The sequence below is a fragment of the Balaenoptera ricei genome, chromosome 13 (genome assembly GCF_028023285.1).
Source record: "Balaenoptera ricei isolate mBalRic1 chromosome 13, mBalRic1.hap2, whole genome shotgun sequence".
NCBI classification, from domain to species: domain Eukaryota; kingdom Metazoa; phylum Chordata; class Mammalia; order Artiodactyla; family Balaenopteridae; genus Balaenoptera; species Balaenoptera ricei.
Genome location: NC_082651.1, coordinates 14659802 through 14684638, shown reverse-complemented (window position 1 = coordinate 14684638; position 24837 = coordinate 14659802). Strand labels below are relative to the sequence as shown.

General features: G+C 39.9%; 1 protein-coding gene across 1 annotated transcript; it reads right to left on the bottom strand.

The window, feature by feature from the left end:
- Positions 1 to 10120: 10120 nt before the first annotated feature.
- On the bottom strand, positions 10121 to 24837 carry LOC132376818 (lysine-rich coiled-coil protein 1-like). The gene is made up of 2 exons (XM_059942676.1): positions 24758 to 24837; positions 10121 to 11403 (listed from the first exon to the last, which is right to left on the bottom strand). The coding sequence occupies exon 2, from the start codon at positions 11382 to 11384 to the stop codon at positions 10611 to 10613; it is 774 nt and encodes a 257-aa protein (XP_059798659.1). The 5' UTR covers positions 11385 to 11403; positions 24758 to 24837; the 3' UTR covers positions 10121 to 10610.

Genomic DNA, 24837 nt, shown 5'->3' with positions numbered 1-24837 from the left:
GAAGTTCATGTTGAAAAGAGTCATAAGTCTTAGAATTTTCCATTATATTGACTATGGATGAAACTCTGCCAAGGAAGATGAAGAAAAAACTTTCTGTTAATTGTTTTGCTATAAATGTATGCCTTTTTCTTGAAAAGATCAGGTTCTCAAATTTCTAGTGGAGATTATATTATAATCATGTGCTGTAAATACCATGTAGCCATTGATTTTGAAAATATATGGTTTTGAAACAAACAACCCAATCGAAAAATGGGCAGAAGATCTTAATAGACATTTCTCCAAAGAAGGCATACAGATGGCCAGTAGGCACATGAAAAGATGCTCGACATCACTAATTATTAGAGAAATGCAAATCAAAACTGCAATGAGGTACCACCTCACACTGGTCAGAATGGCCATCATTAAAAAGTCTACAAATAACAAATGCTGAAGAGTGTGTGGAGAAAAGGGAACCCTCCTACACTGTTAGTGGGGGAATGTAAGTTGGTGCAGCCACTATGGAAAACAGTATGGAGATTCCTCAAAAAACTAAAAATAGAGTTACCATATGATCCAGCAATCCCAGTCCTGGGCAGATACCTGGACAAAACTATAACTCAAAAAGATACATGCACCCCTATGTTCACAGCAGCACTATTCACAATAGCCAAAACATGGAAACAAACTAAATGTCCATCGACAGATGAATGGATAAAGAAGATGTGGTACATATGTACAATGGAATACTACTCAGTCATAAAAAAGAACAAAATAATGCCATTTGCAGCAACATGGGTGCAACTAGAAATTATTACACTAAGAGAAGTAGGTCAGAAAGAGAAAGACAAATACCATATGATATCACTTATATGTGGAATCTGAAATATGGCACAAATGAACATATCTACAAAACAGAAACAGACTCACAGACATAGAGATCAGACTTGTGGTTGCCAAGGGGGAGGGGGGGAAGGAGAGGGATGGACTGGGGATTTGGGGTTGGTAGATACACACTATTACATTTAGAATGCATAAACAGTAAGGTCCTACTGTATAGCACAGGGAACGATATCCAATCTCTTGGGATAAACCAAGACTATTAAAGAATATTAAAAAAGGAATGTATATATGTATAAAACTGAGTCACTTTGCTGTACAGCAGAGATTGGCACAATACTGTAAATGAACTCTACTTCAATAAGAAAATATATGATTTTGACATAGACTGAGAATCATAAAATATAATGGACTAAGAAAATGAGTCTTAAAACACTGTGTAAATTTGAGGATCTGGAAATATATCATTAATGTCTAAAATTTATCAGTGGTTATTGCTAGGTTTGGGGATTATAGATGGTTTTAGTCTTTCTACCTAATTGTACTTTGTGGGTTTTTTGCCATAAATAACTTGTAATAAAAAATAAGAAAATCAAGTCATTTTAAGAAAACAGAGAGAACATCAGGCAAATAAATTAAACTAAAATTATTTGTAAATTCTACAGAAACAGAACTGGCTAGTCCCTGTGCTTATGTGCCAAGAAAGAAATAATAGGGATTATCATACATCTTCTCTCTCTCTCTCTCTTTCACACACACACACACACACACACACACACACACACACACACAATGTATATGTATGTATATATACATACACACACACAGGTATACTTTAATCTCATAGCTGGGGTAAAAGAACAGAGGAAGATGCTACTTATTGTGATAAAATCTGGACCTATTATTATTCCTTTTTTTACAGATGAGGAAACCGAGTTAGAGTTTAAATAACTTACTTAAGATCACACAGCCAGAAAGTGGAAGAGCCAAGATTTGAACCCAGGCAGAGGGTCCAGAGCCTGCTCTCTTAACCAGCCCAATATTGGTACCAACCTTCTAGGTGTTATGAGGACTAAAAGAGTGATGGGTACAGAGCAACTGGGCAGTGCCTGTCAGCTATTAATATTCTCATTAAGATGCTGGAATGACAACCAGCAGCATTTAATGTGTTATTGGTGGTCTATTCTGAGAACTTTTCTGTTATACTTTAGTGTTTCTATCTTCCCAGTTAATTAAAATAAATACCTGTTTGTGCTAAATGCAAAAAGTCACAGCAGCAATATACACTATAAAATTAAACTCCGCTGATTTCACTCTCTGGAGATAACTACTGGACATATTACTGTGTTACTGCAGACTAAAACTCTGTTCAACCAGGCGTGAGGTCAGATCGTACATTCTGGTTTGCAACTTAGCTTTTCTTCCCGAACAATATATTCACACCCATTTTCTGTTTCAGTGCACAAAGGCTCTACCTTATCTTTAAGAGAGCTGCTTGGTGTGACAGAACAGGTGTGGACCATGATTCACCTCCGCGCCGTGCTGCGAGGCTTGCGGCGATCTTATTACCCCAACCAGGGATCGATCCTGGGCCCTCTGCTGTGAAAGTGCCGAGTCCTAACCACTGGACCACCAGGGAATTCCCACCCCCTTTCCCCCACCTTTTTTCCCCATGATTCTTTAAAAAAAAATCAGATCTCTGCAAATTTAGGCGCTCCTAGATTTTAGCTAGGGCCAACAAAGCAGCAGTGTTTTGCAGACACCCAGAGACCTGGTCGGTAGGGCACGGTAGGGTGCTGGCCCAGAGGGGGTGCTGCGGGGTTAGGGCCCTCCTCCTTGGGAAGGATCTGCTCCTGAAACACTACTGCGCAGGAGGGAAACCCCCTCCCCTAAATAGAATCTGAAGTGAGAACGAATTTAACAGCAGAGAGGTTCAGTTTTTCGTGGAGGGTTCAAATTGATTCTGGATGCTGGCGAAGTGAAATGTAATTTCAGAGAGGCCTCCGGTCGCTTCCTCGGTATGGAAGGATGGGGAAGAGTGAAAATGTGGACAGCGACGATCTGTTAGGTCAGGGTGGTGGGTGAGAGCCCTGAGCATCCAGCCTTCGGGAGGAGGGTGGAACGCAAAGTCCCCGGGGGGACTCGCCTCCCAGGCACGAGGCTGGGTTCCCGCGCTCTCCACTTCCGGTCTGGGTGCCTTTGGACAGGTGACAACTGTGGGCAGACGCGGATCTAGAGCCAGGCTGGCCACTTGTGCTGTTGACTTACATCCCTGCCTTATTCTCTCAGGGTCTCAGTTTCCTGTGTGCAGCGAACCCTGTGATGTGAGATGCAAATTGGTGTGATGTTGTATGTTCTCGCCTGCTCATGACGCGTGTTCAGGGAGCACGTACCCCGAGCCAGGCGCTCTGCTCGGCCCTGGAGACATATGTGAACTAAAGAGACATGTTCTCCGCCCTGAGGAAGCTTACAGTGTAGTGTGATGACCAGAAAATACCCTCCCCCCACAACCCCCCTGTCCAAATACGCAAAACAGCCATGACAAGTGCCGGTAAGGAGAGAGAGGAGAGAGAGATTCAGGCCTGTCCACTGGGAGGTGGATGGGAGGGGACAGAGGCAGGGGGAAGCAGGCCCTGCTTACATGGGGCTCGGATATACGCAGAAAATGTAGGCACCATGAGATCCACCAAGCCCGGCCTATGTTACCTACTACGCCCCTCTGGAATCTACCCACTGCCCTCCCTCCAAGCTGCCGCCTCCCCAGTCCAAGCCCCGGCTCCTCACCGGCGCCACAGATCAGCCTCCATCCCCTTTCACCCACCCTTGAGTTCTTCTCCAGGAAGCAGCCAGCGAAACCTTCGAAACCTTTTTAAAGTCCATCTGATTACAGCCAGCGCATTTTCACAGCCGCAGATACCGAGGCCAGACTCTGTATTCATTGTCCTGTCCTGCGCTATTTTATACAGGGACTTGAGCACGGGGGTGGGGATATCCTGGGACCAGTTCCCAAGGATGCCGAGGGACGACTGGATGTCTCCTCCAGCCAAGCCCCTCTGTTTCTTATTGCTCTAAATAGTCCTTAGTTAAGTCCCCAGGTCACCCACATCCAACCTCTACCTATTCCTCAGTCTCCAAGTACCAGCCGCAACTGCCACCTCCTTTTTTTTTTTTTCCAGCCTTTATAGAATCCCTGCTCCCTCTGGTCTCTACCCCCAACCCCCATCAGCTTCTACCTTTCTTCATAGTCTGCTAGGTTATCACTTTCCGGCCTAGTTCTCAGCCTCATCTCTGTCCCTCTGGCTTTGCTTTTAGTTGGAATGCTCTGTATTAAGACAAACTTGGCCACACTATAGGGTAGGAAGCAAAATTTGCCCCCCAAAATTCCAAAAAACAAAAGAAAACACATCCAGTTGAAACCAAACTCTCTTAAGGCATTTCCGTCTGCTCGGAGCTGCCATCCCCCCACGGAGATTCCCGTCAACTCCTCTGTTCTCCGAGGGAACTTGTGCGGAGTTTGGAGAGCTTGCACTGCCTGAAGGCTCTCTGTCTCCCTCAACTCCCGTCCTTTCTTCTTTGACTCAGACCAGAACCCCGGGAGACACTCGCCGCTCCCCTGCTTCCCTCACACCGCACGGGCAGCGCCATCAGCAGGTCCAGCTTGCTCTGCTTTCAGAATGCATCCAGGATTGGACCACTTGCACACAAGCTGCTCCTGCCGGGGCCGGACCACATCTCCGCTGAATCACGGCTGTCAGCTCTTAACTGGCTTTCTAGCGCCTGCTCGCTGAGTCTGTTTCTAAACCAGCGGCCAGAATAATTCTTTGAATGTAATGTAATCCCGGCTAATATCACTCCTCTGCTCAAAATCCCCCAGGTTTGCTCCTTCACCCAGAAGGAAGCCCAAATCCCCAAGGGTGTCTACAAAGCCCAGCCACTGTTGGTTGTCTCACTGTCCTGAGGTGTCTGGTTTCTCTCTGATAACACTCCCCTTGCTCCTTCTTTCCAGCCACAGTTCGCCCAAGGGACACTCAGGCATACGCTAGCCTCAGGACCTTTGTACTTCTTCTCTGAGCCCGCAAAGCTCTTTACCTACGTATCCAACGGGAAGACTCTGCTTTCCCATGTCTTAGTTGGAATGTCACCTTCTCACAGTTTTGACTGCCCTTCCCCCGACCCCCCGGGACACGCTAGGCCACTTCCCTGATTTATTTTTCTCCATGGCACTTACCATCACCGAACACAATGCTTCCAGATATTGTTAAAATGCTCATTCTGATTCAGTGGGTCTGGGGTGAGGCCTGAGATTCTGCATTTCTACTGCAGTCCCATGTGATGCTGAATGTTGCATCTGACATACAGTTTAACTGAAAAATTTGGTCTATTTTCCATCTTACCACCCTCGAATAGAAAACCCTCGCCAAAGGACTTCCCTGGCGGTCTAGTGGTGAAGACTCCGCTCTTCCACTGCAGGGGGCGCTGGGTTCAATCCCTGGTCGGGGAACAAAGATCCCGCATGCCTTGCGGTGTGCCAAAAAATTAAAAATTTTTTAAAAAATTAAAAAAAACAAAACAAAAGAAATCCCTCACCAAGCAGAGATTCCTTATTCACTGCTGTCTCATCATGTCAAATTGTGCTTGACCTAAAGCAGATGCCTAATAAACACTTGCTGAATGAATACAGGAGTGAAGAAGGGCCCTGACCTCTCTCCACACTTCACCTCCACGTATCCAGGTCCCCTGGGAAGCCCAGATCCAAGGAGTCCTAACTGCCTCGGCGGTACTTCTCACTCAACCTCCTCCTGTTTGCACCTCAAGCCACCATCCCTCCCAACTAGCGCACCCAAGGCCACCAAACAAGAGCGCAAAAGAGCAACACGTTTGGTTCACCTCTTACCTGGAGTCACCACCATGCACTAGTTTACTGAGAGAAATTTCCACAAACAGATGGAACCTCACTTCCTCAAGCCTACAAGTCTTTGGGGTTGTGTAAGCAGAAGATCTGTGGGCCCACCGAGAGCAGAGGTTCGCCTGCCAAGAACCTCAAAAGGAAAGAAGGAAGGAAGGAAGGAAGGGAGGAAGGAAGGAAGGAAGGAAGGAAAGAAGGAAGGAGCCCTAGCTAGGGGTACGTTTCACTCAGCTCCAGGAGAAGAATCCCAACTTCTCTGCAGCTCAAACTTCTCTGCCCCGCCCCCTTCGGGCAGGGAAGCTGGGCAGCAGGAAGCCACGCCTCTTTGTCTCAGGCTTTTGAGTTTTAGAACCTCATTATCGCACAGCTCCAGGCTCTCAGGAGAAACAAATCCAATCACAGTTCTTAAGGTGATTTAGGAACACTTAAACTCATCACCTTGGGACACAGTCTATAACCTAAACCCTATTATTCTATCCTGTATGAAGAGTTTAGTTTGAAACATTTTAAAAATAAAACATGCCATTCTCAAATTGTAAAATACAGCACACATGCAGAAACGTGCATGAAACAAATCTACAGCACGATGGTTTGTCACAAAGGAAATGTCTACCAAATCACCATTCAGGTTGGTAAATAAAACATTGCCACACCCCAGAAGCCTGGCTGCTTTCCTTCTTTTTTTTTTTTTTTTTTTAACAAGGCTGAGAGAGTGTTCCTTTCTTTTTCTTTTTCTTTCTTTATTTATTTACTTTTGGCTGTGTTGGGTCTTTGTTTCTGTGCGAGGGCTTCCTCTAGTTGTGGCGAGTGGGGGCCACTCCTCATCGCGGTGCGCGGGCCTCTCACTATCGCGGCCTCTCTTGTTGCGGAGCACAGGCTCCAGAGGCGCAGGCTCAGTAGTTGTGGCTCACGGGCCCAGCTGCTCCGCGGCATGTGGGATCTTCCCAGACCAGGGCTCAAACCCGTGTCCCCTGCATTGGCAGGTGGATTCTCAACCACTGCGCCACCAGGGAAGCCCTCCTTTCCTTCTTAATCTCAACTTCTGCACTTGTCCCTCACTAGCATGATTTTTATGGTAATCTCATCCTTGCTCTTTAGTTTATCACTTAAATATAAATCTCAAAATATGCTAGCTTTGCCTGGTTTATTTTGTTTGAACTTTATATAAATGGAATTATATACTTCTTTTGTTCTGAATTTCACCACAGTGCATTCATTTTTATGGCTGTATGGTATTCCAGTCTATGAAAAAAAAACCATACATACGTACATACATATATACATACATGATCACAGATCATTTATCCATTCATGGGCATCGTGAGTGTTTCCAGTCCAGGACCATTTTAGACAACACTGTCATGAATATCCTTACGTACATCTCCTGACATACATAAGCCTGCATTCCTATAGACTGTAGGCCCAGGAGAGGAATGTCCACTTTACACGTTACACAGCGTGGCACATTCAGTTTTATCAGACACAGTAACACCAAATGTTTTTCAAGAGGCTCTATCAATTTAAATCCTCCCCCAGAAGCTTTTGAGTGCTTCACATTCTTTCTAACACTTGGAATTATCTGACCTTAAAGTCTGTATCTAATTACAACAATTAGAATCAATATTTCCATGTTTACAATGATTCTGAGTACCTTTCCTAATATCTGTTGGCCATTTGGATTTTCTCTTTGTGAAGTGCTGGTCGAGGTCTCTGGAACATCCTTCTGTTGCCTTGTTTGCATTTTTCCTTACCTGTATTCTGCAGATGAGCCATTTGCTGGCTCTATCTGTATGAGATCTATTACTCTGTGCCTTGCATTTTCGTTCTCTTGGCAGTATCTTTTGATGGACAGATGTTCTTCATTATAATGTTGTCAAACTTAGCAATTAAACTATTAGAGTCAGAACTTTTTTTGTGTCGTATTTAAGATGTAATTTCCTAACCCTAGACCAGAGTTTCTCCACTTCAGCACTACTGACATTTCGGGTTGGTAACTTTTAGTCGTAGAGGTAGTCCTGTGCATTGTAGAATGTATGGCAGCATCCCTAGTCTCTACTGGCTAGATGCCAGTAGCAACCATCTACTCCCAGTTTTAACAACCAAAAATGTCTCCAGGGATTGTCAAATGTCCCCTGGGGGGCAATATTGTCCCTGACTGAGAACCATTGCCATAGATCATAAAGATATATTCTCATAGGATGTCTTGTAAAAGCGTCATGGATATATAATTCAATTGGAATTGATTTTTGTCCAAGCTGTGAGGTAGGCACCCTACTTCATTTGTTTTCCCATACAGAGACCGTATTTCCTCAACACAGTTTATTGAGAAGTCTGTCTTCCTCGCTGCTCTGAAGCGCTGCTTTCATTACATTAAAAAAACAAAATTCAACTGAGTAAATTTGAAGATCTAATTGGCTTTATTCGATAATCTGGCAGCTTCCCTTCTAGCAAATAGAAAGGGGCTCTGAGGAGTTGAACAAAATGGAAGGTTTTCATAGGCAGAAGGAGGGTGGGACAGGGAAGTTAAGAGTGGATCATTTCAGGCAAGGTCACTGTCCCTTAGAGGAAGGCAGGGGGGTTTAGGCAGGTTACCTCACTGGAGCTGACCAGGTAATTCCAGACTGACTGGTTTAAAATTCCACTCTTGGGAGAGGGTGAAACTGTGATCAGGTTAGGTATTAAGTTTCTGTGGGGCTTAGCACAGGTGATTCCATTTTGGGCTTGTTTCTTTTAACAATTATTGACTAAATGTCCACCTGTTCATGGTTCTGCTTCTGGGTTCTGTTGTATCTTTGCACCAATACCACTCTGTCTTAATTACTATAGTTCATGATAAGTCTAAAATAGCTGCCAGAGCAAGTCCTCTCCCTAGCTGTTCCTTATATGAGTATGTTTTGATTATTCTTGGCATTTTAATTTCCTTAAATCTTAAATTTGGCTCATCAATTTCCAAAAAACACTTGCGATTTTGCTTGGCATTCACTGAACCTTTAGATTAGTTTGAGAACTGACATCTTTCCAATATTACATCTCTCAACATATGGATGTAGTTTGTGTCTCTATTTATTTGGGTATTCTTTATTATTCTGTATTCCTGTGGACAGACTTTGTCCTCTAAACCTCTCTTGGTCACAGAATCATGAAAGGCCAAAACTTTTTTTTTAAATTAATTAATTAATTAATCTTATTTTTGGCTGCATTGGGTCTTCATTGCTGCGCGTGGGCTTTCGCTAGTTGTGGTGAGCGGGGGTTACTCTTCGTTGTGGTACAGGGGCTTCTCACTGCAGTAACTTCTCTTGTTGCGGAGCATGGGCTCTCGGTGCACTGGCTTCAGTAGTTGTGGCTCGTGGGCTCTAGAGCACAGGCTCAGTAGTTGTGGCGCACGGGCTTAGTTGCTCCGCAGTATGTGGGATCTTCCCGGACCAGGGATCGAACCCGTGTCCCCTGCGTTGGCAGGCGGATTCTTAAGCACTGTGCCACGGGGAAGCCCTCCTTCCTTTCTTCTTTGCTATTTGGGACCCACTGAGGTAAGAGGCTAGGCAAGGTGGGGACCCAGAGAGGGGTCAGAGCTGAGTAAGGCAGCAGCTTAGCAAGGGTGGGGAGACTGGTTACATGCAGAGGGTTGAGCAGGGGAAGGGAATATATATAATTAAAAATAATTTAAGCAAAATAATTTTAAAGTTAATATTACAATAAACATGTGAGCACAACACTGTAGGATGCAAAGAGAATTTTCATATCCCAGCATCTTGTTGTTATCCAAGGCATTTTAGAGGCCAGTCCTTCTAGGTATATTTGATAATGAGGAAAATAAAGTGAATTCCCCAAAGTCACATAACAACTTGATGGCATAGTTGAGTCTAGAATCCTGGGATTCAGATTCCCAGGTCACCACTCTTTCTACAACAAAATAGCAGTGCTCAAACACTTGATATGCTTGTCGTAAAAAAGGGGATTATCAGAATGAAAACACTGGTCAGGAAAGAATATTCCAATGGCTTTTATTTTTTTTTTTTGCCACATCACGCACCATGGGGGATCTTAGTTCCCTGACCAGGGATGGAACCTGTGCCCCCTGCAGTGGAAGCTCGGATTCTTAACCATGGGACTGCCAGGGAAGTCCCTCTAATGGCATTTTCTTATAAATTCCCCAATTTCAACTATTTGGAAAAATTGTGGTCGTTCAGATTTCTGCCCTAAAAAGTGGGTTGATATATGCTCAGTTATTGCTCCTCCAGAAGAAAATCTTCATTGAATAGGAACACATCACTGTGTGTTAAAAAATGTAGAAATCAGAAAACAAAACAAATTGTAGAAATTAGAACTTTATTATATTATAAACATTTCCAGAATATAAACTGATTTTGTATCAAGACTTCTTGAAACGTTTAAAACTGTATGTAACTTAAGCTTATTATAATGTATGTCATTTTCCACTTTCCAATCTATAAAATATACTGCAAGTTAGATCTAACGAAGGAAAAAAATAATCAATCAAAACTGCTTCACAGAGAAAACTAATATAAAAACACCCACCCCAAACTAAAACCCAATCAAGAAATAGATTTTGTAAAGCCTATTAATCCTCCAATTTAAAATAAATGACCTCCCAAGGGAAAAATACTTCCACCATCATAGCAATTTGATGAATAAAAGCAAAGCCACCCTCATTAAGGGAAATTACATTATGTATAAGAAAAATGTAGTAATGATTTTAGAAGAGAGGAAAAGTAATTCCCATGTTGGAGAGCAAGTACACTAAATGTTTTCTGTGCACTTAGCCTTTGTACCTGTTCACATGAAAAAAGCGATATGAACATGGACATTGTAAAACCAAGCTCCTCAACTACTTTTTCAGTTTAACCTCAGGAGAACCAATGCAAGAGCTTCAGAATCCAAGGATAGCCTGGTCCCAAAGCATATCCTCTTCTGTCCTCTCTTTCCCTTGTTCCTTTTTCTCTTTTCTACGCTTACGTTCCTCTTTCTTAGAGGCTACATCTCGGCTTTTCTTGCCCTTTCGGTTCTTAAGCTTTTCTGTACTGACTCTGACTGTTTCCACCTCTGTTTTGTTTCTTTGGATGCTCTTGTGTTTGTCTAAATCTATCTCCTCATAAGCTTTCTTCCTCTTATGCTTGGGCCGCTCCTCTTCTGGTTTTTCCCGGCCTTCCTCTGGGTGTCTTTTTCTCTTCTGGTGTATCTGTTTATAACTAGCTTGATGGGCACTGGTACTGTTTTCTAAGGAGAGGTGCCTGTAAACTCCAGATTCTACACTGTATGAGCTACAGCTATACTCTTGTTGACTAAAGTTCAGGGCTACTGGTTTTCCTGAGAAACAGTCCCTGGTGAATTGACAGTAGCTCAGGGAGTCTAGTCTCAGCCTGCTGTCATGAGCTGGTAGCCACTGAGGTAACCGCTTCTCCACTGCTTGTGAAATATTGCATGGTCTTCCGTAGGTCTGGATGGGCTTATAAGGGAGTCTTTGATCAAACATTCTACACCTGGGTCTAAAATTAACCTCTTCTTTGTATCCACAGGTTTCCAAATAATCCTCTCTCCTCTTTCTGAAACAAGTCTTTGGCTCTAAGCCTCCGGCTTTCTGCACTTTGATGTAATCTTCAAGTTCATCTCGAAAAGAGTCAGATGTCTTCTTTGAATGCTTCATTAGGTTGACAAGGGATTCTCTGTAGAGAAGATGGGAGAAAATTCTTCTTACTACATTATTTTATGCTGAATATTTCCTTTACTCTTGAAAAGAGTCTCAAAAAACAAAATAAAGAAGCCCAAACAAATTAAAACCTATGTTGGCATGAAAGTTAAACATCATGACATTAAATGCCAAAAAGGAGCATCAGAAAGGTCAAATATTGCCTAGGCCACTCACAGATAATTTTATCTTTCTCAGAAGCGGGATGAAGAGGGTAGAAAGGAGCTGACATATAGAATTCTTTTGTAGGGCTAAAAACGTAAGGAATGTAGGGATACATTCATGTATCCCTACATGAATGTAGGGATTAACGACTTACACATCCATGGTGACTGGCCTGATCTGAATGTTCAAACAATTTCTAAAGTTCAGATTAGTCAATTTTTTGTATACTGTTGTGTAAGAAAAGTAATAAACCATAGAGAAGTAATTTGATCTTTAAAATCTTCTGTTTACTCAAACAAAATAAAATGAACACATATACTCACCTGACTAGAGTATTGTAAGACTTAATAATAAAAGGATGTTTGTAAAATGGTTTGGGAATGCTGGAAATTAGAAATTCAGCTATGAGACAAAACTAATCGTAGGTATAGGGCATGAGGAAAGACGAGGGAAAAGAGTTGCGTATCTTCTGAACAGGGTCTTGGATTTCATTCCGTTACTTCTGATTGGTGAAAAAAGCATTCTAGAATGCCTTCTGGTTTGTTCTCTATTAAAGCACTGGGGGGAGGGTTAAGGAAGGAAATGGAGGTGACAGCTGAGAGTGGCTAGGATTTATGTAGAGAAAAGTTTCAAAAGAAATGTAAAGCAGATAATGCTAGTCTTTGCTTGTTTAAATTTCTTTTGGGGGGTGGGGGCAGTACAACTACTATTTCTCTTTCTCTCACCCCACCTCAAATCCTGCGTTACAAATCTAACAGAAAAGTTACTCACTATGAGATGATAATGTGCTAGATATTTTTGTGTTATACTTTATTTCCAAAAATTAGGAGGCAGCGTAACCCACGTAGAAACAAACATTTCTTCCCATTAACAGAACAAGTCTGAGAGCAATCTAGAGTCACTAATGATCACCTAGCTTTACTGGCAATTTGAGATTAAAAAGAAAGTCTAAATGAAGCCTAACTTGGTGAGTCAGAAAATTTAGCTTTTATTCAAATCAAACAGTACAAAAATTCTGACTAGAGCAAAATAATGTAACAAATAATTGATTAAATATGGGTAAAAAGATTTGAACAGACACTTCAGAAAAGAATATATACAAATGGACAATAAACAAATGAAAGATGCTCAATGTCATTCGTCATCAAGTAAATGTCAATTAAAACCACAAAAAGGTACTACCTCACCCTCACTAGAATGACTGAAATTAAAGAGACTGGTGAGGATTTGGAACAATTGGAATTCTCATACATTGCTGGTACGGATGTAAAATGACACAACTACTTGGAAAACAGTCTGGTAGTTTCTGAGGAAGTTAACCATACACCTAACATACGATCCAGTTATTCCACTCCTAGGTATTTATCCAAAAGAAAAGGAAGTATATGTCCACATAAAGACTTATACATGAATGTTCATAGCAGTGTTATTTGTAATAGCCCTGGAAAGGAAAAATAAAAAAAACCAAATATTGATCAACAGGTGAATGCATAAATCAACTAGTGGTATATCTATAGAATGGAATCAATGATAAAAAGGAATAGATTATTGATACACTTGAAATAGATGAATCTCAAAATAATCATGCTGAATGAAAGAAGCCTGACAAAAGAGTACATATGACTCCATATATATAAAACTCTTGAAAATGCAAACTAAGCTGTAGTAACACAGTGGTTGCTTGGGGATGAGGCAGGAAAAAGTAGGAGGGAGCGATTATAAGTGGCATTTTTGTGGGTATGGATATGTTTACTATCTTAATTGTGGTGATCATTTCATGGGTATATACACCCTTCAAGACCTATCAAATTGTATACCTGGAATACATACAGTTTACTGTATGTCAACTATACCTCAATAAAACTGTTAAAACTCACTAATAAGATTAAAAAGATGTTGATAATTGTTAAAAGTGGATGGTGGGTACATGAGCATTCATAATACTGTTTTCTCTCCTTATATGTTTAAATATGTTTTATAATAAAATGATTTCACTTCATAGCCGCTAGGATGGCTATAATCAAAAAGACAGATAGGTGCCACTTGTTGAGACACAGATCAAGAAAAAGCCCCTGTAGCAATCATCTATCCTATAAGCTTATAGCCTTATCCACCAGAGGGCAGACAGCAGAAGCAAGACAAACTACGATTCTGCAGTCTGTGGAAGGAAAACCACATTCACAGAGAGATAGACAAAATGAAAAGGCAGAGGACATTGTACCAGATGAAGGAACAAGGTAAAACCGCAGAAAAACAACTAAATGAAGTGGAGATAGGCAACCTTCCAGAAAAAGAATTCAGAATAATGATAGTGAAGATGATCCAGGACCTCGGAAAAAGAATGGGGGCAAAGATCGAGAAGATGCAAGAAATGTTTAACAAAGACCTAGAAGAATTAAAGAACAAACACCTAGAAGAATTAAAGAACAAACAAACAGAGATGAACAATACAATAACTGAAATGAAAAATACACTAGAAGGAATCAATAGCTGAATAACTGAGGCAGAAGAACAGATAAGTGACCTGGAAGACAGAATGGTGGAATTCACTGCTGCGGAACACAATAAAGAAAAAAGAATGCAAAGAAATGAAGACAGCCTAAGAGACCTCTGGGACAACATTAAATGCAACAACATTTGCATTATAGGGGTCCCAGAAGGAGAAGAGAGAGAGAAAGGACCCGAGAAAATATTTGAAGAGATGATAGTCAAAAACTTCCCTAACATGGGAAAGGAAATAGCCACCCAAGTCCAGGAAGCACAGAGACTCCCAGGCAGGATAAACCCAAGGAGAAACACGCTGAGACAGATAGTAATCAAATTGACAAAAATTAAAGACAAAGAAAAATTATTGAAAGCAACAAGGGAAAAATGACAAATAACATACAAGGGAACTCCCATAAGGTTAACAGCTGATTTCTCAGCAGAAACTCTGCAATCCAGAAGGAAGTGGCATGATATACTGAAAGTGATGAAAGGGAAGAACGTACAACCAAGATTACTCTATCCAGCAAGGATCTCATTCAGATTTGATGGAGAAATCAAAAGCTTTACAGACAAGCAAAAGCTAAGAGAATTCAGCACCACCAAACCAGCTCTACAAGAAATGCTAAAGGAACTTCTCTAAGTGGGAAACACAAGAGAAGAAAAGGACCTACAAAAACAAACCCATAACAATTAAGAAAATGGTAATAGGAACATACATATCGATAATTACCTTAAACGTGAATGGATTAAATGCTCCAACAAAAAGACACAGGCTCGCTGAATGGATACAAAAACAAGACCCATATATATGCTATCTACAAGAGGCCCATTTCAGACATAGGGACACATACAGATTGAAAGTGAGGGGATGGAAAAAGATATTCCATGCAAATGGAAATCAAAAGAAAGCTGGAGTAGCAATACTCATATCAGATAAAATAGACTTTAAAATAAAGAATGTTACAAGAGACAAGGAAGGACACTACATAATGATCAAGGCATCAATCCAAGAAGAAGATATAACAATTATAAATATATATGCACCCAACATAGGAGCACCTCAATACATAAGGCAACTGCTAACAGCTATAAAAGAGGAAATTGGGGCTTCCCTGGTGGCGCAGTGGTTGAGAATCTGCCTGCCAATGCAGGGGACATGGGTTCGAGCCCTGGTCTGGGAAGATCCCACATGCCGCGGAACAACTAGGCCTGTGAGCCACAACTACTGAGCCTGCGTGTCTGGAGCCTGTGCTCCGCAACAAGAGAGGCCGCGACAGTGAGAGGCCAGCGCACCGCGATGAAGAGTGTCCCCCACTCGCCGCAACTAGAGGAAGCCCTCGCACAGAAACGAAGACCCAACACAGCCAAAAATAAATAAATAAATAAATAAATAAATTAATTAAAAAAAAAAGAGGAAATTGACAGTAACACAATAATAATGGTGGACTTTAACACCTCACTTACACCAATGGACAGATCATCGAAACAGAAAATTAGTAAGGAAACAGAAGCTTTAAATGACACAATAGACCTGATAGATTTAATTGATATTTATAGGACATTCCAACCAAAAACAGCAGATTACACTTTCTTCTTAAGTGCGCACGGCTCATTCTCCAGGATAGATCACATCTTGGGTCACAAATCAAGCCTCAGTAAATTTAAGAAAATTGAAATCATATCAAGCATCTTTTCTGACCACAACACTATGAGATTAGAAATCAATGACAGGGGAAAAAAACGTAAAAAACACAAACACATGGAGGCTAAACAATACGTTACTAAATAACCAAGAGATCACTGAAGAAATCAAAGAGGAAATCAAAAACTACCTAGAGACAAATGACAATGAAAACATGACGATCCAAAACCTATGGGAGGCAGCAAAAGCAGTTCTAAGAGGGAAGTTTATAGCAATACAAGCCTACCTCAAGAAACAATAAAAATCTCAAATAAACAATCTAAACTTACACCTAAAGGAACTAGAGAAAGAAGAACAAACAAAACCCGAAGTTAGTAGAAGGAAAGAAATCATAAAGATCAGAGCAGAAATGAATGAAATAGAAACAAAGAAAACAATAGCAAAGATCAATAAAACGAAAAGCTGGTTCTTTCAGAAGATAAACAAAATTGATAAACCATTAGCCAGACTCATCAAGAAAAAGAGGGAGAGGACTCAAATCAATGAAATTAGAAATGAAAAAGGAGAAGGTACAACAGACACCACAGAAATACAAAGCATCCTAAGAGACTACTACAAACAACTCTATGCCAATAAAATGGACAATCTGGAAGAAATGGACACATTCTTAGAAAGGTATAACCTTCCAAAACTGAACCAGGAAGAAATAGAAAATATGAACAGACCAATCACAAGCACTGAAATTGAAACTGTGATTAAAAATCTTCCAACAAACAAAAGTCCAGGACCAGATGGCTTCACAGGTGAATTCTATCAAACATTTAGAGAAGAGCTAACACCCATCCTTCTCAAACTCTTCCAAAAAATTGCAGAGGAAGGAAAACTCCCAAATTCATTCTATGAGGCCACCATCACCCTGATACCAAAACCAGACAAAGATACTACAAAAAAAGAAAATTACAAACTAATATCACTGATGAATATAGGTGCAAAAATCCTCAACAAAATACTAGCAAACGGAATCCAACAACACATTAAAAGGATCATACACCATGATCAAGTGGGATTTATCCCAGGGATGCAAGGATTCTTCAATATACGCAAATCAATCAATGTGATACATCATATTAACAAATTGAAGAAGAAAAACCGTATGATCATGTCAATAGATCAGAAGAAGCTTTTAACAAAATTCAACACCCATTTATGATAAAAACTCTCCAGAGAGTGAGCATAGAGGGAACCTACCTCAACATAATAAAGGCCATATATGACAAACCCACAGCAACATCATTCTCAATGGTGAAAAACTAAAAGCATTTCCTCTAAGATCAGGAACAAGACAAGGATGTCCACTCTCGCCACTATTATTCAACATAGCTTTGCAAGTCCTAGCCACGGCAATCAGAGAAGAAAAAGAAATAAAAGGAATACAAATTGCAAAAGAGGAAATAAAACTGTCACTGCCTGCAGATGACATGACACTATATATAGAGCATCCTAAAGATGCCACCAAAAAACTACTAGAGCTAATCAATGAATTTGGTCAAGTTGCAGGACACAAAATGAATACACAGAAATCTCTTGCATTCCCATACACTAACAATGAAAGATCAGAAAGAGAAATTAAGGAAACACCCCCATTTACCACTGCAACAAAAAGAATAAAATATCTAGGAATAAACCTACCTAGGGAGACAAAAGACCTGTATGCAGAAAAGTATAAGACACTGATGAGTCAGCTCTACCCACCACCAGAGCCTCCCATCAAGCCTCTTAGATAGCCTCAACCACCAGAGGGCAGACAACAGAAGCAAGAAAAACTATAATCCTGCAGCCTGTGGACCAAAAACCACAGTTACAGAAAGATAGAGAAGATGAAAAGGCAGAGGGCTATGTACCAGATGAAGGAACAAGATAAAACCCCAGAAAAACAACTAAATGAAGTGGAGATAGGCAACCTTCCAGAAAAAGAATTCAGAATAATGATAGTGAAGATGATCCAGGACCTTGGAATAAGAATGGAGGCAAAGATTGAGAAGATGCAAGAAATGATTAACAAAGACCTAGAAGAATTAAAGAACAAACAAACAGAGATGACCAATACAATAACTGAAATGAAAACTACACTAGAAGGAATCAATAGCAGAATAACTGAGGCAGAAGAACGGATAAGTGACCTGGAAGACAGAATGATGGAATTCACTGCTGCGGAACAGACTAAAGAAAAAAGAATGAAAAGAAATGAAGACAGCCTAAGAGACCTCTGGGACAACATTAAACGCAACAACATTCGCATTATAGGGGTCCCAGAAGGAGAAGAGAGAGAGAAAGGAACAGAGAAAATATTTGAAGAGATTATAGTCGAAAACTTCCCTAACATGGGAAAGGAAATAGCCACCCAAGTCCAGGAAGCGCAGAGAGTCCCATACAGGATAAACCCAAGGAGAAACACGCCGAGACACATAGTAATCAAAGTGGCAAAAATTAAAGACAAAGAAAAATTATTGAAAGCAGCAAGGGAAAAACGACAAATAACATACAAGGGAACTCCCATAAGGTTAACAGCTGATTTCTCAGCAGAAACTCTGCAAGCCAGAAGGGAGTGGCATGATATACTTAAAGTGATGAAAGGGAAGAACCTACAACCAAGATTACTCTACCCGGCAAGGATCTCATTTAGATTTGATGGAGAAATCAAAAGCTTTACAGACAAGCAAAAGCTAAGAGAATTCAGCACCACCAAACCAGCTCTACAACAAATGCTAAAGGAACTTCTCTAAGTGGGAAACACAAGAGAAGAAAAGGACCTACAAAAACAAACCCAAAACAATTAAGAAAATGGTCATAGGAACATACATATCGATTATTACCTTAAACGTGAATGGATTAAATGCCCCAACCAAAAGACATAGACTGGCTGAATGGATACAAAAACAAGACCCATATATATGCTGTCTACAAGAGACCCACTTTAGACCTAGGGACACATACAGACTGAAAGTGAGGGGATGGAAAAAGATATTCCATGCAAATGGAAATCAAAAGAAAGCTGGAGTAGCTATACTCATATCAGATAAAATAGACTTTAAAATAAAGAATGTTACAAGAGACAAGGAAGGACACTACATAATGATCCAGGGATCAATCCAAGAAGAAGATATAACAATTATAAATATATATGCACCCAACATAGGAGCACCTCAATACATAAGGCAACTGCTAACAGCTATAAAAGAGGAAATCGACAGTAACACAATAATAGTGGGGGACTTTAACACTTCACTTACACCAATGGACAGATCATCCAAAATGAAAATAAATAAGGAAACAGAAGCTTTAAATGACACAATAGACCAGATAGATTTAATTGATATATATCGGACATTCAATCCAAAAACAGCAGATTACACGTTCTTCTCAAGTGCACACGGAACATTCTCCAAGATAGATCACATCTTGGGTCACAAATCAAGCCTCAGTAAATTTAAGAAAATTGAAATCATATCAAGCATCTTTTCTGACCACAACGCTATGAGATTAGAAATGAATTACAGGGAAAAAAACGTAAAAAGGACAAACACATGGAGGCTAAACAATACGTTACTAAATAACCAAGAGATCACTGAAGAAATCAAAGAGGAAATCAAAAAATACCTAGAGACAAATGACAATGAAAACACGACGACCCAAAACCTATGGGATGCAGCAAAAGCAGTTCTAAGAGGGAAGTTTATAGCTATACAAGCCTACCTAAAGAAACAAGAAAAAGCTCAAGTAAACAATCTAACCTTACACTTAAAGAAGCTAGAGAAAGAAGAACAAACAAAACCCAAAGTTAGCAGAAGGAAAGAAATCATAAAGATCAGAGCAGAAATAAATGAAATAGAAACAAAGAAAACAATAGCAAAGATCAATAAAACTAAAAGTTGGTTCTTTGAGAAGATAAACAAAATTGATAAGCCATTAGCCAGACTCATCAAGAAAAAGAGGGAGAGGACTCAAATCAATAAAATCAGAAATGAAAAAGGAGAAGTTACAACAGACACTGCAGAAATACAAAGCATCCTAAGAGACTACTACAAGCAACTTTACGCCAATAAAATGGACAACCTGGAAGAAATGGACAAATTCTTAGAAAGGTATAACCTTCCAAGACTGAACCAGGAAGAAATAGAAAATATGAACAGACCAATCACAAGTAATGAAATTGAAACTGTGATTAAAAATCTTCCAACAAACAAAAGTCCAGGACCAGACGGTTTCACAGGTGAATTCTATCAAACATTTAGAGAAGAGCTAACACCCATCCTTCTCAAACTCTTCCAAAAAATTGCAGAGGAAGGAACACTCCCAAACTCATTCTATGAGGCCACCATCACCCTGATACCAAAACCAGACAAAGACACTACAAAAAAAGAAAATTACAGACCAATATCACTGATGAATATAGATGCAAAAATCCTCAACAAAATACTAGCAAACAGAATCCAACAACACATTAAAAGGATCATACACCACGATCAAGTGGGATTTATCCCAGGGATGCAAGGATTCTTCAATATACGCAAATCAATCAATGTGATACACCATATTAACAAATTGAAGAATAAAAACCATATGATCATCTCAATAGATGCAGAAAAAGCTTTTGACAAAATTCAACACCCATTTCTGATAAAAACTCTCCAGAAAGTGGGCATAGAGGGAACCTACCTCAACATAATAAAGGCCATATATGACAAACCCACAGCAAACATCATTCTCAATGGTGAAAAACTGAAAGCATTTCCTCTAAGATCAGGAACGAGACAAGGATGTCCACTCTCACCACTATTATTCAACATAGTTCTGGAAGTCCTAGCCACGGCAATCAGAGAAGAAAAAGAAATAAAAGGAATCCAAATTGGAAAAGAAGAAGTAAAACTGTCACTGTTTGCGGATGACATGATACTATACATAGAGAATCCTAAAACTGCCACCAGAAAACTGCTAGAGCTAATTAATGAATATGGTAAAGTTGCAGGATACAAAATTAATGCACAGAAATCTCTTGCATTCCTATACACTAATGATGAAAAATCTGAAAGAGAAATTATGGAAACACTCCCATTTACCATTGCAACAAAAAGAATAAAATACCTAGGAATAAACCTACCTAGGGAGACAAAAGACCTGTATGCAGAAAACTATAAGACACTGATGAAAGAAATTAAAGATGATACCAACAGATGGAGAGATATACCATGTTCTTGGATTGGAAGAATCAACATTGTGAAAATGAGTATACTACCCAAAGCAATCTACAGATTCAATGCAATCCCTATCAAATTACCAATGGCATTTTTTACTGAGCTAGAACAAATCATCTTAAAATTTGTATGGAGACACAAAAGACCCCGAATAGGCAAAGCAGTCTTGAGGCAAAAAAATGGAGCTGGAGGAATCAGACTCCCTGACTTCAGACTATACTACAAAGCTACAGTAATCAAGACAATATGGTACTGGCACAAAAACAGAAACATAGATCAATGGAACAAGATAGAAAGCCCAGACATTAACCCACGCACCTATGGTCAACTAATCTATGACAAAGGAGGCAAAGATATACAATGGAGAAAAGACAGTCTCTTCAATAAGTGGTGCTGGGAAAACTGGACAGCTACATGTAAAAGAATGAAATTAGAATACTCCCTAACACCATACACAAAAATAAACTCAAAATGGATTAGAGACCTAAATATAAGACTGGACACTATAAAACTCTTAGAGGAAAACATAGGAAGAACACTCTTTGACATAAATCACAGCAAGATCTTTTTTGATCCACCTCCTAGAGTAATGGAAATAAAAACAAAAATAAACAAGTGGGACCTAATGAAACTTCAAAGCTTTTGCACAGCAAAGGAAACCATAAACAAGACGAAAAGACAACCCTCAGAATGGGAGAAAATATTTGCAAATGAATCAACGGACAAAGGATTAATCTCCAAAATATATAAACAGCTCATTCAGCTCAATATCAAAGAAACAAACACCCCAATCCAAAAATGGGCAGAAGACCTAAATAGACATTTCTCCAAAGAAGACATACAGATGGCCACGAAGCACATGAAAAGATGCTCAACATCACTAATTATTAGAGAAATGCAAATCAAAACTACAATGAGGTATCACCTCACTCCTGTTAGAATGGGCATCATCAGAAAATCTACAAACAACAAATGCTGGAGAGGGTGTGGTGAAAAGGGAACCCTCTTGCACTGTTGGTGGGAATGTAAATTGATACAGCCACTATGGAGAACAATATGGAGGTTCCTTAAAAAACTAAAAATAGAATTACCATATGACCCAGCAATCCCACTACTGGGCATATACCCAGAGAAAACCGTAATTCAAAAAGACACATGCACCCGAATGTTCATTGCAGCACTATTTACAATAGCCAGGTCATGGAAGCAACCTAAATGCCCATCAACAGACGAATGGATAAAGAAGATGTGGTACATATATACAATGGAATATTACTCAGCCATAAAAAGGAACGAAATTGAGTCATTTGTTGAGACGTGGATGGATCTAGAGACTGTCATACAGAGTGAAGTAAGTCAGAAAGAGAAAAACAAATATCGTATATTAATGCATGTATGCGGAACCTAGAAAAATGGTACAGATGAGCCAGTTTGCAGGGCAGAAGTTGAGACACAGATGTAGAGAATGGACATATGGACACCAAGGGGGGAAAACTGCGGTGGGGTGGGGATGGTGGTGTGCTGAATTGGGCGAATGGGATTGACATGTATACACTGATGTGTATAAAACTGATGCCTAATAAGAACCTGCAGTATAAAAAAACAAATAAAACAACTAATACTAAAAAAAAAAAAAAAAAAAAAAAAAAAAAAAAAAAAAAGACACTGATGAAAGAAATTCAAGATGATACCAACAGATGGAGAGATATACCATGTTCTTGGATTGGAAGAATCAATATTGCGAAAATGACTATACTACCCAAAGCAATCTACAGATTCAATGCAATCCCTATCAAATTACCAATGGCACTTTTTACAGAAGTAGAACAAAAAATCTTAAAATTTGTATGGGGACACAAAAGACCCTGAATAGCCAAAGCAGTCTTGAGGGAAAAAAACGGAGCTGGAGGAATCAAACTCCCTGACTTCAGACTATACTACAAAGCTACAGTAATCAAGACAATATGGTACTGGCACAAAAACAGAAATATAGATCATGGAACAGGATAGAAAGCCCAGAGATAAACCCACGCACCTATGGTCAACTAATCTATGACAAAGGAGGCAAGGATATACAATGGAGAAAAGACAGTCTCTTCAGTAAGTGGTGCTGCGAAAACTGGATAGCTAGCTACATGTAAAAGAATGAGATTAGAATACTCCTTAACACCATACACAAAAATAAACTCAAAATGGATTAGAGACCTAGATGTAAGACCGGACAGTATAAAACTCTAAGAGGAAAACATAGGAAGAACACTCTTTGACATAAATCACAGCAGGATCTTTTTTGATCCACCTCCTAGAGTAATAGAAATAAAAACAAAAATAAACAAATGGGATCTAATGATACTTAAAAGCTTTTGCAAAGGAAACGAAACTACAAACAAGACGAAAAGACAACCCTCAGAATGGGAGGAAATATTTGCCAACGAATCAACGGACAAAGGATTAATCTCCAAAATATATAAACAGCTCATGCAGCTCAATATTAAAAAAAACAAACAACCCAATCAAAAAATGGGCAGAAGACCTAAATAGACATTTCTCCAAAGAAGACATACAGGTGGCCAAGAAGCACATGAAAAGCTGCTCAACATCACTAATTATTAGAGAAATGCAAATCAAAACTACAATGAGGTATCACCTCACACCAGTTAGAATGGGCATCATAAGAACATCTACAAACAACAAATGCTGGAGAGGGTGTGGAGAAATGGAAACCCTCTTGCCCTGTTGGTGGGAATGTAAATTGATACAGCCACTACGGAGAACAGTATGGAGGTTCCTTAAAAAACTAAAAATAGAATTACCATATGATCCAGCAATCCCACTACTGGGCATATACCCAGAGAAAATCATAATTCAAAAAGACACATGCACCCCAATGTTCATTGCAGCACTATTTACAATAGCCAGGTCATGGAAGCAACCTAAATGCCCATCGACAGACGAATGGATAAAGAAGATGTGGTACATATATACAACGGAGTATTACTCAGCCATAAAAAGGAACTAAAGTGGGTCATTTGCAGAGACATGGATGGATCTAGAGACTGTCATACAAAGTGAAGTAAGTCAGAAAGAGAAAAACAAATATCGTATATTAACGCATGCATGTGGAGCCTAGAAAAATGGTACAGATGAACCTGTTTGCAGGGCAGAAATACAGACGCAGATGTAGAGAACAAATGTATGGACACCAAGGGGGGAAAGTCGTGGTGGGGTGTGGTGTGAGGAATTGGGAGATTGGGATTGACATATATACACTAATATGTATAAAATGGATAACTCATAAGAACCTGCTGCATAAAAAAATACAAAAAAAAAGACATCATAGGAAGTGTTGACAAAAAGGAGGAAAAACTGGAAACTTCATTCATTCTTGGTGCGAATATAAAATGTGCAGCTACTTTGGAAAACAGTTTGGCAGTTCCTCAAAGTGTCAAGCATAGAGTTACCACATACCCCAGCAATTTCACTCTTAGGTTTCAACGCAAGAGGAATGAAAATCTATGTCCACACAAAAACTTGTACAAAAATGTTCACAGCAGGACTATTCCTAACAGCTAAATGCAGAAATGACTCAGTGATCATCAACTGATGAATGGATAAATAAAATGTGGCAATTCACACAATGGAATATTATTCAGCAATAAAAAGGAATGAAATACTAATAAATGGTACAACGTGGATGAACCTTGAAGACATGCAGAGTGAAAGAAGCCAATCCCAAAAGATCACAGATGGTGCAGAGATCAATGAAGAGGTGAATGGAACCTTACCCTTATCAGGTTGAGAACTTGGTGGAGAAATTTGATCATATTCACCCATTAACTGCTTCAGTTTTTTAGCAACTTTCCCC

Coding starts and splice junctions, on each gene's coding strand:
- LOC132376818 (XM_059942676.1), bottom strand. CDS start 11,384: ATGAAGCATTCAAAGAAGACATCTGACTCTTTTCGAGATGAACTTGAA.